Source organism: Populus euphratica, unplaced genomic scaffold (genome assembly GCF_000495115.2).
Source record: "Populus euphratica unplaced genomic scaffold, PopEup_1.0 scaffold174.1, whole genome shotgun sequence".
Lineage (NCBI taxonomy): Eukaryota > Viridiplantae > Streptophyta > Magnoliopsida > Malpighiales > Salicaceae > Populus > Populus euphratica.
Window position 1 is genome coordinate 549,969 of NW_011499935.1, and position 18,444 is coordinate 568,412.

The window sequence follows — 18,444 nt, forward strand, 5'->3', positions numbered from 1 at the left end:
AATCCATGAATATGCTGAAATTATGACCATAATTAATCCTCAATTCTGTCCAGAATATCTCATTATACTCCAGGAACCATTCTGGAATTTTACCAAATTTTTAGGGTCAAATGGTAATTTTTGTCAAATTAAAGGACTAAATTAAAAGTATTAAAATTTCATATCTATACAGAAATTTTGCCTATAATTCATATGTTATTCTGTCCAGAATCCCAGAATATGCTCCGGGGACCAATCTGTAATTTTCATCAAAACCAAAATTAAAGTTCAATTAATATACATTTACACATTTAACAACCTAAATCTTACCTTTAAACTTATTTTCAACTCCTTTGTATTTCCTTTCTATTTTCCCTCTTTTCTCTTCTTCTTCTTTCTCCCTTCTCTCTCACGGTTCTCTCTCTCAAAATATTCAGATCTCTTCTTTTTTTTTCCTTCTTTCTATTTATATTTATAATCTCTTTATTCAATTACTACTATACCCTTCATTCCTTTATTCCTACATCTAAGCCTTCAAGGCCTCTATAGCCTTTTTCTATGTCTTTATATTCAAATTATTACAAATATAACAAAATTAATTAATCACATTTAACTCAAAATAAACAAGGTGATTGAATTTGGACTCGAAAGCACATCCCATTTATTTTTGTAGGGATTTTGGGTTTTAACACAATCCACTCAATTATAGGGATTTCCAAATAAGGTAAATGTACATCAATCTCAATCCTCATCAAAATAAACAAAACAAGGAAATTAATTCTCATGTAAAATCTACTTGGAGAAAATAAACAAAAACACGTTAAAATGATAATTTAATACAACAACTACAACATCTCCTCATTTTAACACAACACAAAATGACACTAACCCATGTCTAAATTCAAACTAGAATCGTTCACCAATCATACAAACTCACGAATGAAATACAACAACTCTCCATAACATATAGATGCCACACTCACCACAAAAATCACAGTGCTTATAAATATGATGACTTATAAATGCCATGAAAGAAGAAAAAAGGAATGTTGAACTGAAAATTCTTTTTATAGAAATGGAATGTTGATTTTCTCCTTTAGGCATAAAGCAAATTTATAGCTTGCATGGCTTTTGAGTGTGATTTTGATTGCTAATGTGCATTTAAGAGCACTAAATATAATTTGTTAATCATTGTGATGAAATGAATGTTGTATAATTGCTCTAAACCTAAATATTACTCATCTTCTTTAAGTTTCTCACCAGCTAGCTCCCTGTTGAATATTATTACTACACATGAAATCAATCATTACTTGTTACTTTTTCTCTTAAAATTAACATATCATTTTTTTTGCAGGTCATCTATCTTCTTGTTATGCTTTAAGGTAAGCTCTTTAAAACTTAATTTTATTAACATAATTTAAATAAATTATAGATAAATAAGAAATTAATCTTAAAGATTTTTTTTTACTTGTTTTTTGTAAATTAATTCTTGATTCATAATAACTAATCAAAGGTTGATAATGACATGAAGTAATTCTTATTAATTCTTCAACCTTTTAACTTCCTAAATTCATTATTGAAAGCGATGGCAAAAGAGTTTTTAGTTTGAATTTTTTAGATTCTTATACTATCTTACTCACTTTATTTTTAGTGTTTTTCTTCTTCTTTTTATGATTTGGTTTTCCTTCCAAATCTAAAGTTTAAGTTCATTTTGTTGAGAGATATTTGAGTTATATAATATTTAATTCAAAAACCTTATTTAAAAATGCATCTAAATCAAGGTAGTGGTGTTGATATATTGAGAGGCATATTACAAATATCCTAGTTGCACAAGTCATGAACAATAAAGTCTTAAGGATAAAAGATTTATTATTGACAACAATATGCTAGGGTTTTTAATTTTGTATCAATTGCAAGTTTGAATATATATTTAGTATGCATGCTAATATTCTATTAGTATTTTTGTGTTAAAAGCATGTTTTTCATCAATTATGCTTTTACATGCTTATAGTTTTAAACATATATAAATTCTAGGTATTTGTTGGACTTCTTTTATTTAGCATATCTTTTTAATAATAAACTAAATATCTTCGCTCACTAATCTAATATATATTTACAAAACTTGATTTACAATCTTAAGGCTTTACTCTTTTTTATATTAGACTTTGTTTAGTTTATTTTGTAAGAAAAAATAATAATGAAAATAATAATATAGATTAATTGTTAAAGAGGTTTTTAGCATCTTTAAAATTTAAGTTATTATTTAATTTCATTGTAAGTTATTATATTCTCAATTATAGATTGAATTTTAATTTTATATGCTTTAATTTATAACCTTTTGGTTTGTTATGATTTTTTGTTTTTGATTAATTTTAGAAGGTTGTTTATATTTTTGTTTTAAAGTTATAGTTTATCTTCTAAAATTATTTTTCATGCAAGTTGGATGTTTTGATACAGGTTATATATCTTATTGATTTATATTTTCCAATAAATGAATAATTTATTTATTTATGATAACTCATGCTATTTTACTTACTCTTTAAAATTAGCATCAAAGTTATCTAATCAATTATATATATATATATATATATGTTATTTTTCACCTAATTTAAATATTTTTATTTAAAAAGTTGCTTTATTACAAGTATTTATGTTATTACTTGCTTATTATGGAGTCAAATTATTTATTTATAACTATTATTGGCTATTATTTTTTGTAGATTTATATCTTTTACTCTCTTTACCCAAGATTTGGTTGAGCCAACTAATGCCGCTTCAACAAGTACTACTTCAATAGTGAGGGTTTCAATATCATCTTTTGTGGTGCATGATAAAAAATATAAAAAGTTAAATTGATTAAATTTTAAGAGGTGATAACAAAAGATGTTATTTTATCAAACCATCTTGAACTCGACAAGGTTCTTGACTGAGGAGTGCCAAAATTATCAGAAAATGAATTTGAACCCTACTGCTATGTTGGTTGTGGATGCATGTAATAATGCTAATTTCGTGTACAAGAACTACATCTTAAATGGGTTGAACAATACATTAAAAGAAGTGTATGGTTCAATCAAGAGTGCAAAATCACTATGAGAAGATTTAGACAAAAAAGATACAAAGTTGAAGATGTCAGTATAAAGAGATTTATAGTCAATAAATTTCTTGATTTCAAGATGGTTGATTTAAGCACTGTAATGAGCCAAGTTCAAGAGTTTCAACTTATCTTATATTATATACATGCTGAAGGTATTTTTCTAAGTGAATCTTTACAAGTGACTATAATAATTGAAAAATTATCATCATCTTGGAAATATCACCTCATTATTAAAGTTTTCAAAAATGAACTTGTTTTATGTTGTTTCTGAAGTCAACCTTATTAATAATCCTGAGTAGTGGTAGATTGACACTAGTGCTAGAAGAAGTGTATATGTTGAGAAGAGTATGTTTTCCACTTAAAAAAATGGATGGAGAAAACCTATATATGAAAAACTTATCAACCTTCAGAGTATTGAGTGTTAGAAAAGTCATATTGAAAATAACTTTTATAAAGCTTGTTGCCCTCAACAATATATTGCATGTTGTTGACACTAGAAAGAACTTATTGTGTGGTTAATTATTGAGTAAAAAGATAAAGGTGAGAATAAAAAAAGTAATAAAGGGAAGAGAATACAAAACACTATTTGGTGAGTTTTATCTCTAAAATGGTATTACTTACCAAATTATTATTTTTTATTTACCGCAATAAAATGGCATTGCGAACAAAAACCAAATGTCAAAAGAAATGATGAATGCCATGTTAAAAAGTTCAAGAGTACCTTAGAACATGTGGAGGGGAGAATTCTAACATTCAATTATATGCTTGATAAAATAACCTATAAAAGTTAGCAAATACACCTTATGAATTGTGAAAATGTAGAAGATCTTTCTATAAATACCTTAAAGTTTAAGAGTGTATTGCAAAGATAGCAATATTTGATCCCAACAAGTTCATGATAGAACCTATATATATATAATAGTAGTACATATCGATATCTTATATGCAAGTCAAGTATTGAGGATATTCACCCTAATACTATCGTAGAATCAAGGAATACAACATTCTTTGAAAATATGTTTTCATGAAAAGAAGTACAAGAAAATTATTCACTTAAGAGAACAATTAAGGTTAACTCAAGTAATCATCATCAACTAGAAGATGATGAAGTCAAGTTTAGAAAGATTAAAAGAAGAAAAATGACCAAAACATTTGGTCTTGATTTTTTAACATACTTGTTAGAAAATTAACCTCGAACCCCGAGATAATGTCTAGAAATTTTTTATTGGAAGGAGATGGTCAATAGTAAAATTTAATCCATTATAAATAATTATACATGAGAACTAGGGATCTTTCTCGTAGAAGTAAAACCTTAGGTCATAAGTAAATTTTCAAAAAAAAAAAGGATGAAAGCTAATGACACTATAAAACTAGACTTATTGTTAAAGATTTTAAACAAAACACCAATTGACATAAGTATAAATTTGTCTAAGAATAGAGGTTAAATAATAAACCAATTGAAATATTCTTTAATAATTAGAAGCCTAATTTACATTATAAACTGCATAAGGCTTGATATTGATTACTCGATTAGTAAACTAAGTAGATTTATAAGTAATCTAAGTATGAATTATTAAAAAAAAAAAGAATACTCAAGTATTTGATGTATAACTTGGACTATAGCTTACACTATAATAATTACTCAGCAATACTAGAAGGATATAATGATTTTAATTGAATATCTAACACCGAAGGATTTGAAATCCAAAAGTGGATATTTCTTCATACTTGGTAGAGCAATTGTGTCATGGAAATCCTCTAAACAAATATATATTACTAGATTCGTGATGAAATTAGAGTTTACTACTCTTGATAAAGCTGAAGAGAAAGTTGAATAAATTTAAAATTTCTTAAAAGAAATTTCAAGTTAGCCAAAACTAGTGTTAACTATTAGTGTGTGTTGTGATAATCGGTTAACAATTAGAATGACATAAAGTAGTATATATAATGAGAAGACATATACATTGTAGACATAATATCGTTAAACACTTACTGTTAAATGAAATTATTTCCATTGATTATATAAAATCAAAGAAAAATATTATAGATCCACTAACTAAAAGTTTGTTGGGAGAGTTTATATATAATTCATCGAAAAGAATAAGCTTAAAACCTTTAAAAGATAAAAAAAACATAATGATGATAATTATACCTAGTTGACTAGAGATCTCAAAATCTAGGTTCAAATAGAAAATTAAATCATATAATATTCTCAGTAGCATCATAAAAAATAGAAAATTAAATCATATAATATTCTTAGTAGTACCATAAAATTATTATTAATTATTATTTTTTGTTTATTTCTATGATGAGTTAAGCTCTTAACGATTTAAATATAAAATGCTTTAACAAGTACCCTTCTTATTTTAATTTAAATATAATTAATTTTATTATTAATATGCATGTCAAGATTTTTTTTTATTATATTTTATATCAAGGAGTTGGAATATATACTTAATATACATGTTTTATTTATTTATTTTTGTGTTGAAAATATATCTATCATTACTTATACTTTTACATGCTTATAATTTTAAATATACATAAATTTGAGATTTTTGTTGGATTTTTTTTGTTTAAAGTACATATACACACACGCACACACTTTGATTTACATTTTTTGAACCTCGATTTAATTAGTGGGAAGCCATATTTGGGCATGCAACTATGAGGTTGTAGATCATCAAAGCAAACAATTAAAAAAAAATAAAAAATGAAAGGTAAGGTAAGTATATTTCCACAGACCCCTTCTAAGGCCTCGCTTTGTTGAAATCTTAACTATGTATAGGTTCTATATAAATTCAGATGGGCAATGGCCGAATAAGCTGTATTTATAGCAAGAAAGTTTATTACTATGAAACGAAAGCAGACTTCACAGCAATATTTTCAAATAATTACTACACAAATACACTGTTTGGTTTCTTCAACAAGCATTCACAAAGGATTTTTGTTTCTTGATTTTCTACTGGAGCTATGAAGGCATTTCTTTGACAAATATTCATTACAGTTCTATCTGATAATTTTCACTAACTGAAAAACAAACGGTGTAGGGGCCAATTTTCAACACATACATTCCCCAGGAATGGCAACAATATATGTATACCAAAATATTTTATAACCTAAAGACTAGGTTTTCCATCAATGGAGATCCATGAAGAACAGAGTAGTCCTGTTCTCGATTTTATTTATGTACCTTTTTCTGCAGCTTGCGCCCACTTTATAGTTGAACGGGCTAATGCATCCATGGGATCAATACATTTCTTGAGAAGTGGATCATCCTCAGGCAAAACATCACGCATTTCTTCCGAAGCAAGGATGACTGTGTTCACTGCCCTCACAAGGAGAACTTGCAGTGCAATTCTCAGCAAATTCTGTGCGCCTTCCATGTCGTTTCTGTCTAAAGCTTCAATTGCAGGAATTATAGTGTGTTCCATGGTTGCTTTATCTGGAAGCACAACCTCAAATCCCTACATTCACAAAAAAAAAAGGTACCTCAAAATGAAACAGAACCAGTGACATGGATAAAATAGATAACATGTCTTTATCTAGTAACTGAAAATGATAAACGAATATTCCTTCCAAGCAAAAATCTTTTGCAATCTAACAATCGAGGAAACATACACGGGATTTTACTCAAGTCACATGGGACAGGAGAAGGAAAACACGGTGAAGATACCCACTTCTGTGAAACTAAGTAATTGAAACTGAGGCAATGCATGGAGCATTTGTGATCAACATAAAGTAAGAAATGCACTTAATCTGTGCTGGAAGGACATGATCATGGGACTGTAATAACTAGTAACAAAAGGCATTAGAACTTTAAGAAATTGTATTTCGCCCAGAAATCATTGTTTGGTGTTGAAATATATTCATCCCATTACTATCTACAATTCACATAAAGTAGCACCTTAATTGATTATCTAGGATAATAAATTAGAGAAAATGCAATTCAATCTGTTTCCTGACATAAAAAGGGAGTTTTTGTAGCATCTACTAATGCAGAATTGGCAACCAGTGAACACACTATAATTCCTGCAACTGAAGCATATTCAACACAGTTGGAAAGCACACATATATTCATGTGTATGTGTGATACAACTGCATTTGATGTTTCATGGTTAGGCTCATCAACAAAATATGACAAGGAAGAAAATGTATGTGATCCCAGAAATCAGAAGTAATAAAACAGAAATAAAACAAAATAAAACTGGCATCAACAGCCTAGCATAAGTTTCTGATAAAGCTGATGAGAGCTTTCACAATTTGGGAATCAAACCACTATCAAAAGTATTTCTTGACCAATTTTCTTTCCTCTTCTCTTCCTTGCATCCCAACAAAACATCCAGGATAGAGATATCTAGAGACACTAAAAATGTTAAAAGCATGAACGTCATTTATATAGGCAAAGAAAGATGGGAACTACATCCTTACCAAATAATCATTGAGATTAACATATTTCATTTGGAAATTATCATGACATTCCTACAGTATTTCAGTCCATTCATTTTAATTGAATGCATAGAACACCCAACATGAGCCCCGCGGGAGCAGCTGCACAAGTCACTGAGGGGTAATTACATGGCATGAGTAAAATGAGAACCAATACTTGTATTATTCTCAACAAAAAAATCTTAAAAGCATTAGTCATTCAAAAAGAAGAAATGAAAACATGAATCCAACACTAAACAGAAAAAGGCAGTAAAATCAACAAGGGTTATAATCAACATGCAACAGAATAACCATAGAAGAAGGGAAAAGAAAATCTCAATTCCATGTCATTAAGCAAATCTTAAGGAGAAATTACGTTAGATCACTTAAGACAGGCATCAGACAACTTCTGTTGATGGGAGTGCATGTAAATAGTATGAAAGCTTCCTCAGTAACTTCAGAAAAATTTCCCTTCATGATTAAATATTTTAAAAAGGTTGGAAGATATGGTGATCATTAGCATTGTGTCATAATAGGTAGAAGATCGGGACTCCCACTTAATGAATTGTAAGGCATGCATGATCAAAAAATAAAATCCAGATATATACTTTGCTTCTCAGAACGTTAGATTGAAATTACTGATTATTTGGACCACACCTAATTGGATTTGTAATGGAAGGATAATCTGATACATAAGAGAAAAGGAGCCCCAGAATGAAATTACCTCACTCTGCAATTTCTCCTGATAGAACCCTGCAGCCAAAGTTGCATTGGAGGCTAATAACCCAATCCGCAGAGGACTGCCAGCTTCAAGTGGCTTCAGCTTAGCTTCCTTTAGCTCCCTTGCAACACACTCACCCATATGAAGGAATGGAACAGAACACCCCTTAGAAACCTCATCATGCCATGAATGCAAAATATGACAAGGCATTACTATGCACTGAACTCCTGATTTCTCAAGAAACATCCTTTTATTCTGCAGATTCTCTGCAATTGCAGAATGATCCGATGGAGATTTTTCATTATGCCTTCTGGGAGAAGGACAAGAATTTCTCTCATGTGATAAAAGCTCCTTGTTCAATACTGGATCAGAGCAAAGAACAAAAGGGAAGCAATCTTTTCCTTCTTTTGAACTCCCCTGGACTAGTTTTTTCAAGAAATTCAAAGCAGAATTCACTGATATACCTCCTATTATACCCACTGTATTTGCTTGACTAAGCAATGAATCAGAAGAATCCCTTCCTCTCAAACCAGAACCCTTCTTAGAATCAGGAAATTTACCACTCTCATCTGTGTGCAAGAGAATTGATGATGGGGGTATAGCTAGAACTGGTTGCAACCTTGACTTGTGGAGGGCTCTATGTGTATTTACATGACCCAATATATGACATGGGTTCAACGTGTGGAAAGGCATTGCCAAGCTCCCATCAAACATCTCCAACACAAAAAAGAAACAAGTTTATCAAAGTAACAAGATGGGATGAATTTAACTTCAATGGAGAAGAGTTGCAAGCTCAAGTCTATTTTTTCACATGTGAACAAAAACTCAGAAAATAAAAAGAATTTTATTGAAATTTCTATACTTCACTTGATAACTACTTAATAAGTTCTCCATGTACAATCTTCCTTAAATTTTTGCCTTCACAGAAGGAAAACCAACATCCGAAAGAAGCAAATGATCAGAAGTTACCAAATTTCAGCCTTTGGACAACCACAATTTATATTTAAAAATCCAAGTTAGGAGTTTATAAGCAACAACCCACTTCCAAAACCTGCAAACCCTGTCAAAAGTAGCTACAAAAGACACAACCTCCTTCAGCAAGGCAAATCAGTGGGACTACCACCTATATTCTTCAGACACGAGAGAAAAACCCCAACTTCCCAAAACCAGAAATGTTCTTGAGGCAGATAAAAAGGACCCGAAATGAAGATCGAAATCAAGAAAAGGCAAGTGGGACTTACAGGAGCAAGTAAAGACACTAAACCTCCAAATTTTCAAGGATTTTTTTCTCTTTTACCAATTAAATAAAAAAGAAGAAGAAGATGGACCCATCACTCATTGGCAGGTAACTGGCAAGTGGAGAGAAATCTTCAAGGCCTGTAAGTTTTCTCCAAATTTCACATTTCACACTGTATCTTGCTCTACAGTAACTACCGCCAGTTAAAACAAGAAAATCACTGAAAACATTACAGATACAAATGATGTTTGTTACCTTGTCTGGAAATCGCAACTTGAGTTCTCTTAACCTGCTGTGAAACGAGAATCCAGTTCATCTTGGTGTCGTCGATTAGGTGACTGGAGGAGTGACTTAAACTGTCGAACTGTATCCTTAAATACTTCATTCATGCAATCCAAGTAACTGTTAGGTTAGCGTAAATGTTTATTTCTCAACAACAATTCTTTTTTTTTTTCTTTAATAAGAATATACATGGCATCATAATGTGATTCGCTCTATTGCTATTCAATTTACCCTTTTATATATATAATTTAAAGAACTTGGTTTGATGATTAAAAGGGTATGTTTTTATTTTTTGGATTTAAATTTTAGAATCAACATCAATCAATCTTATGTGAAGAGGATTTAATCTTGATTAATATACAAGTTAAATCGAGAATACCCTGTGTCATAACCAAAAAAAAAAAAAAAACCTTTGCATATTTTATGTAAAATTTTTTAATTATAATGCAACCCTACGCCGAAGAATCATCACCGATCAAAGTATATGGATCTCCAGGGTGTGTTCCTAATCTTATCGACACCATATCCAGGGTGTGTTCCTAATCTTATCGACACCCTCCACTTGAATTTAAATATTGGAATTTACATTTTTCCTTTCCCTCTCTCTCCTTCCCTCCACTTTCCAAATTTTTTCCAAACAATTTATAAGTTACTATCAAGTTACAATGTGCCTTGAAAGATTTTGGAAGTCGAAGGTGTTCTTTAGTTTTTTTTTTTCCCTTAAAAAAAATGATAAATCAATAAGGAAGGTGCCATTTGACATTGGATGCTGAATGACTGCTTGCTATAAGCACATTCCTGATTGATAATCTCGTACCCCACATGATTTTAATCCTGATATTCCTGAGCCAGCCCTCATGCCAAGATTCCCATTGTTAGCCGCTACTAAATACTATTATATTACTTTTCCTAGCAAGATATGGAAATCTAATTTGGAAAATGACTCGTTGCTGTTGAGTTATTAGATTAGTTAGAGTTAATTATTTTTTATTAAAACAGTAACCTTTTAATTTTTTTAAGGTACTAAACATTTAAATTGAGATGGAGTTAATTGAATTATTAAAAACCAAATCAGATGAAATATTTTTTATTATATTAATATCTTATTTAATTTAATTAAAATTTTAATTTATAGTACAAAGTATAATAAATGAACATTACAAACTTGATGAGTGAAAAAGTTTGATTTTTTAGTCTCTAGTTATTTTCACATATTTGTTAAAAGGTTTAGCAATTTTAATAATATTTATATGTTTGAAAACTCGGTGTAAATTATATTATAAAAAATTTTAAATTTTTTTGTTTAAAATATTTTTTATATTTGCATATTATTTGGATATGTTAATTTTAAAAATAATTTTTTAAAAATAAAAAAAATTATTTATATATATTTCTATATAAAATGTATTTTAAATTATCATCACTGCTTACAATTCCAAACATGCAATTGAAGCATGAGAGTAGCATTTTCCGATTCTTGAAATTTCATTTCAAATGAAAGGTCTCATGCTGAGAATTTTACATCGTAACAGCTGAAGTGACTGAAAACCAATTGTTATTTCCTAAACAATAGCATAGCACATTGATTGCAAGCGCACACCTACAATTGATGTGTGTGACCCCTCATTGAAAGCAAAACCCTAGGAAGAGACAAAAAGATATTTGTCCGCATACACTACTTGCCTTTCTCCGAGGACCCCATGGCCATGGCAATCGGTGCTTTACAGGAGGTCCGGTCCCCCTTTAAAATCTACTTTCGACAGTCTTGGAAATTCTCTGAATTTTATATCTTCGAAAGTCCTCGTTTTTCAGTCACTGCAGCACATAGAACTTCTCCTTTCATTCTCAGTTGTTGAGAAAAGCTGACGAACCAATCACAAGCCACGAGACGATCCAAAACATACTCCTCCTATCCCTCCAAGGTTTACATTGTCGTTAATTTCATGATATATGGAATTATTTGTGCAAATTAATCCAGATATCCACATTCATCTAAAAAAAATCCATATGTTTTCTGACAAGTCCCTAAATACCTAGCACTCCAAATGCAACATCCTCTATTCTTTCCTGCCATATAATTCAAAGAATGGTTGCTTTCTATACATATAAAAATGCTAATCCAGTAGCAAGTATCACATGATTTTCGCTCTAAACCGTAGAGACTTTGCACCTCGCCGAGTTCTGCAACAACGGATAAGCTTTCTAACATCCTTTCTTATAGCCAAGAAAGCACAAAGAAGAGCAATGCACATTGTTACTGGGTAGATATGGATACTCCTCGCGGAATTCATATTAGCGGAGTTTTTCAGGATGACTTCTCTTACAAAGCCCCATAGGATAAGCAGTGTTCCAAAGAGGCTCGTCCTGCCCAGCCTTATGAGACCTAATACTGCTCCTGCTACTGCTAAGTAGCTTCCTGCCAGAATCTAGCGAAACACAAATGGTGTCTAGTTTATGAAACAACCAAGACATCATACGTATTCAACTGTTGATTTATTAGAAAAACATGTATAATATGCAGTCAATGTCTTCGGTTAAAAAAATCTAATTATTCTAGCATAAACATTGTGACAGAGAGTTGATAATTTTATAATGCTAGTTACTAACCTCTAGGTGCTGGAGATCAGTCGACGCAGAGGTTTTCCTCAGATTGGTCAAGTTATATAGCTTCGACAATTTACTATAGCTTGGGAAGGTTCTGTTCTTGATATAAGATCTAGCAATGGCACCAGGATACAGAAGAGCCTTGGGCCCCAATGCAGGATAGAGTTCAGTTGCAATCAAGTGGGAGGACATGACCTCTACAGGTGAAGTACATGTTCCAGTCCTACATGGTACCCTGTCAGAAAAAACAAGAAAGCAAGACATAAGTGTTTTTTTTTCCTTTAGAGATATCTTTTGTGGGTGAAATCGGCACCATGACAAGCAAAGAATTTCTCTCAATTCTTCAGTACAGGAATCAAAAAATCATAGTTCAGGCCTCTACTTGTTTGCTGGAAATTTTGTTCTTGAAAAAAGTTTTTAGAGAAAAATCAAGAAAATGAATTGCTTTAAGATATTTACTGAAAAAATAGCTTTCTCTATGTTGTTTTTACTACAGAATTACTATCACCGGAGAACTTGTAATTTGTAAACTTGACATCTATATATATATATATATATATATATGGCCGGCTAAAGAAATTATTTGGACACATATCAAGGCGATATACTTGACCCTAATTCACGAAACTTGAGAAAAACAATATCTAGAGCTTGATTTTTCGGTCAGGAAACAAGAACGCCTTTAATATGTGGTTGTTCGTCTAACACGAAGAAAAAAGTATTGCATTAAATCAACTCAGAAATGATAGCATAACTATTTTTTACATTTTTTATGGGGCAGAAAAGGAATTGCACTAAAAATCAATTGAATTATTGAAAATATTTGAGAATTAATTATAATAAAAATCGTTCCAATCTTGCAAGGTGTGATACTACTGGATGGAGAAAAGGTCTTGATTGAGCGGTTGACAGGGACATTGAACGAAGAGTTATTAAGTGGATGATTTGTTTCTAAAAATTTGAAATATTTTTTAAAATTAATTTTTTAAATTATTTTAATGCACTGTATTGATATTAAAAATAAATTTTAAAAAATAAAAAAATAATTCTAATATATTTTTAAACAAAACATTTTTTTTTTAAATAATCATCACCATTATTCTGAACATCCATGAATAGAGAAGAAAGTGATATAATGATAGAATACCTGAAAACGGGCACTTGCAAGATTATGATAAAGAAAAGAAGGAAAGAAGCAATGGACGATATGATGCTTGCCCATCTCTTTGAAGAAGCCATGACAGCATCAAATGGAGAAGAAAATGATGTTAGGACCCACGATGGTGGAAAATTAGAGGCTGCCTTGCCGTTGTTCAACACGTTTCTTGGAAAGCGGTCGATGGTAGAAAACGATGGCAATGAAACATACAAACCTATTTTTCTGTTTTTGCTACTGTTTTCCCGAATCCATATTTGCAATACAAGCGTCTCTTCCTGATGCGAGGGTCTTTAGCCGAAAAAATGGAGCGCGGTGGAGCAAGATTCTCTCTCTCTCTTTCTTGCCTTCTTTACCATGGAAGATTTGATTTTAATGGGTGAAGTTAATGCCAAGTAAACTTTGAAATACAATTTTAGAACTTTATAAAATAATATGTATCCTATTTTAGAGCGATTTGCCACTCAATAATATAGATAATATTTAAAACTTTCTATTTCCAGAGAAACGAAAGGGAGTAAAATTAGCAATGGTTTTAATTGACCTACTAAAAAAAATAATAGAGAGAGAGATATGAATAGAAGAGTCCTTGCCCTAGATGAAAAATATTGAGAGAATTTCCTCCTTGATTTTGTTTTTCGTTGGGTTTTTCTTTTAAAAAAGAAAACAATTGGTATTTGACAACTTAGTATGCATTGAATATTTCCTTGTTGTGAAGGTATTTTTACTCCTCCATCCAAAAAAATTAATATAGATTTTAAAAAAAATTAAAGTCTTTTAATATGATTTATTTATCATTACCAAATAAAAGAGATAATTAAGTATTTACAACTTGATTGCTCAATGAAATGATAAAAAAAAGTCCAATCCCTAGTAAAACGCGAATAACAAGACTAATAATATACTAAAAGGTCTAGAGATTTTATGTATTTTTATTATAGTGGTATTCACCTAAGCATTGTGAATTGTTACGGTGTATTCATGGTACTTTAAAATGTTCAATTTCATTCTTTAGTTTTGTATTGTTATGCCTTTCATCCTTATTATTTTCAATTTCAACATTTCGATACTCACATTTCATTTATATCAATTGGTTTTTCAAAAGAAGGGACTTTGATGAAATGATCTAAGCTTTTAATCATGACAAAAAAATAGATTGAATCCCAAAATTTTGTTTATATTGAACTTGACTTTTTAGACCAAGTGGTTGTTTAATATTGTGTCTGTGTGTGAAATTAAAAGTCAACCACAAAAATTAATATTTAGTTAAGTTGAAATTGATTTTTTTTTTTTGTAGGACTCATCATAAATCATGGTTGTACCTAAGATTTACCAAAGGCACAAAATTTATGCTTTGCAAACAACAACTCACTCTCCACTATTCACATTAACTAAAAGTATTTTTTATAAAATAATTTTTTTCAAATCATAATTACAAAAGTTATCATAATATCAAATACATTCTAATTAGAGGGTGTTTTAAGGTTGAAAATATGATTATTAAAGTTTCAAAGATGGTTTTAGAAGAAAATAGGTTGGAATTTAGGTTTTGAGATCCAAATTACCTAGAATCTAATTTCTTAGCTATTAGAGGTGGCCAAAATTTATTGTAGTAGGCGAGGTAAATGACATGTGATCCACTTGAGTTTTAGAAAAGAAGGAAGGCATACGATTTTGGGCCTTTTCCTTATTAAGGCCAGGTTTACGAGCCTTACCATATAACCAAGCCTAATTGCTTTAACTTGATTTTAGGTGTGTTTGCACCACATTTTTTAAATTTAGAAAAATATTTTGTTTAAAATAATTTTTTAATGTTTTTAGATATTTTTAATGTGATAATGTCAAAAATAATTTTAAATAAATAAATAAATAAATTTTATTTTAATATATTTCTAAGTGAAAAATACTTTAAACTGTTACTGCTACCACAATCTCAAACACACTTTTAATTAGGATTTTCAATTTTTTTTAATATTTTTTAATATAATAAAATAATGTATTTTCAATTAAAAAATTATAATTTTATTTTTAAAAAATATATGATGATATCATTCTTTTCCAATAAGACTAAAGGTTTTTAATGGTAATGTTAATAATTAATTTATAATTAATTATGCGTGAAATTAATTAATTATATTTTTATTTGATTTGTTTTTCTTGAATATTTACTGGGAATAAAATACCTAGTGTTTTTTATTTTTAAGTTTTTATATAATTTTTTTTCAAATTAATTATTCTCTTATTTTCGTATCAAGTAGCCCAAAACTATCAGAGCATCTATTTTTCTTTGCTTTTTGCATTTGTATTTGAAATTACTTTTCACAACAGGGCAAATCTTTATATATATATATATATATATATATATATGCACAAAGGAGTAAGTTTGAGCTAGAGAGGCTTCTGCAAAAGATTCGTAGAAAATGTCTTTGGTCAAACACAATTCTGTCTCAACGTACAGTTTCTTTTGTTTTTAAAGAAACCCTTTTTTATATCAAATATATGTTCCCTGTTTTGTTATGAAAATAGTAAATCGGCTTCTGTGCACGCAACAAATTTTTATTTTTTAATATAAAATTTTAAAATTAAATAACATTATTAATTGATTGACATAGAAATGTTTGGCAGAGCACGAACAATCAAGCTAGTCTATCCTATATCTAGTGAGGCCCTCACTAATTGTAAAACCCATCCACTAGCTCTCAATACCCAAAAACGAAGTAAAAAAAAACAGAAGAAGAAGAAGAAGAAGAAATCAAGAAAAAGTGAAAGACAGAAAAAAGGATGTAATAGCAAAATAAAAAAGAAGGGGACTAAAGTTGATTAGATAAATTATTACCCATTCATTACAAAAAAATTAAAATTAAAATCACACCCCGATTTTGTTCTTACAACTAAACCTAATTCAACAAGCAAGAGCTTGATTCAAGAAATTAATTTTGTTGAATTGTCAATCCAATCAAGCAATTTTGGAAGCTACAATTTGTAATCTAATGAGCTAATTGAAATTCTCTCCCTAGCATTTGAAGAACCAAAAGTTGACGTAGCTATTCATGGATTAAGGGTGGTATTGCATTTAGTATATAAGAGAGGGGGTGAATTGAAAGGAAAAAGGAACAAAAAATGGTGACAAAGGGAGATAAGATTAGAAATACAGGTAATTAGATAAGTGGTCTGGCTTTGCTATGAGCCGATTCAATTTCTTTCATGATCGAAAAGAACACTGTTAAAAGGCTGCCAGCATGTTTTAGAGCAAAATAAATTTTTGTGACTTTGTTATAGACCTTAATATCAAATAATAAAGTTAAATTAAATAATAATACAAAAAAAGGAGCTCCGATGAAATTCAAGTTGGTATCACAAATTTAAGATTAAAAAAAATTAAAACAATAAAGAGAAAATTTGACATTAAAATAATAAAATAATGTAAAAACCCCAAATCAATCCGAGTTAGTATGAAAAATATGTGACTCGGACCACGAGGTCGGGATATCATCTTAGAAATCTAAATAAAAAAATAAAGATACTTATTTTTTAATAAATTTAACGTTAAATGATGAAATCAAAAAATAAAATTAGCAGAAACAAAATACATAAAAAAAATCAATATTGATTCAAGTTAAAATTTCATATTCATGACCCAAATCATGAGACTAAGATCATTGCAAATATATATATAACAAATCTCAATTTTAAAAAAATCAAATTTTAAAGGATCAAATTTTAAAAAAAATCAATTTCAAGAAAAAAACCAAGGAAAAAACAATTGAAAAAATAATGGTTAAGTCTCACATAAAAATCAAATGATTAGAGATAAAGTTGAATATAATTTTTTTTAAATAAAATTCAAAAAATGAGGACTAAATTTGATATAAATACCATATAGAATAAAATGATAAGTGATAAATTAAAAAACAAATAATAAAAAAAGATTTGAAACAAATAAAGAGAAATTAAAAAAATAAAGGTCATAATTGAAATAAAAAGACTTAATTTTGATTGGACTAGTATGTTTTTCAAAGGTAAAAAAAAGAGAAAAAAAGGGGAGAAAAAAACTCAACCGTTATCGTACCATCGTGATATGACTTACATGTGTCATTCTAGTGGATATGCCTCTACATTATCCTCACAAGAGATGAAGATTAACATTTTTAGGCAGATAGAAGACATCGTACATGCCACCCAAAGGCACGAGCGCATCCCATATGTAATAACTTTTTTTTCCATTAAATTTAATTCATGTAAATAATTAAACGCCTTTGACCCCATATAATATTAATGAAAAAACCATAATAAAAAGGCTCTCAATCTTAGTTATAGATTATTTTTTATTCAAAGGATACTTTATTAATTATACTATGCTAAGAAGGAGAAAAAACCGAATACACCATTACCCTAACAGTTAAGAAAATTCAACTTTTGAGGGTATTTCAAACATTTTTTGTACAAATAAGATGTTAAAAACTTCTCTACCCCTGTTTAATCTTGTAATAGCAAATGTGTCCTATAAAAAATTTTATATTACCCTTGAAATCATGTTACATGATACGACGAAAAGATTATTGTCTTCTCTCAAGTGCAGGAGTGTCGAAGTAATAAATAACCCGGCAAGACCGGGGTCAAACCACAGGGAGGTTAATTGTACAAATTATAAACAACAATTATAAACAACAACAATAGCAATAACAACAATAGTAAAAATAACAACAACAATAACAATAACAACATGCTTGACCGCTTTTTATGATCGGCTTGTTTTAACTCACAAGTGCACGAGTGTGCGATGTAGCAATTAACTCGGTAAGATCGAGGTCATATCCATAAAGAGCCTGATCTAGAAAATAAGCTAGGTAACAAAAAAAACTCAAGAGAAATTAAATTAATAATAAATTGGTTGAAAATAATTGATGGATTTGTTTTGAAAGATGAAAACGTGTAAATAGATT

At 29.6% G+C, this 18,444-nt stretch overlaps 2 protein-coding genes across 2 annotated transcripts; both read right to left on the minus strand.

The window, feature by feature from the left end:
• Nucleotides 1-5,881: 5,881 nt before the first annotated feature.
• LOC105136408 (aspartate-glutamate racemase family) lies at nt 5,882-9,955 on the minus strand. The gene is made up of 3 exons (XM_011041729.1): nt 9,715-9,955; nt 8,226-8,936; nt 5,882-6,540 (listed from the first exon to the last, which is right to left on the minus strand). The coding sequence occupies exons 2-3, from the start codon at nt 8,934-8,936 to the stop codon at nt 6,259-6,261; spliced, it is 993 nt and encodes a 330-aa protein (XP_011040031.1). The 5' UTR covers nt 9,715-9,955; the 3' UTR covers nt 5,882-6,258.
• Nucleotides 9,956-11,775: 1,820 nt separating this feature from the next.
• Nucleotides 11,776-13,792, minus strand: LOC105136409 (uncharacterized). The gene is made up of 3 exons (XM_011041730.1): nt 13,493-13,792; nt 12,349-12,580; nt 11,776-12,167 (listed from the first exon to the last, which is right to left on the minus strand). The coding sequence occupies exons 1-3, from the start codon at nt 13,582-13,584 to the stop codon at nt 11,874-11,876; spliced, it is 618 nt and encodes a 205-aa protein (XP_011040032.1). The 5' UTR covers nt 13,585-13,792; the 3' UTR covers nt 11,776-11,873.
• Between the last annotated feature and the right edge of the window lie 4,652 nt (nt 13,793-18,444).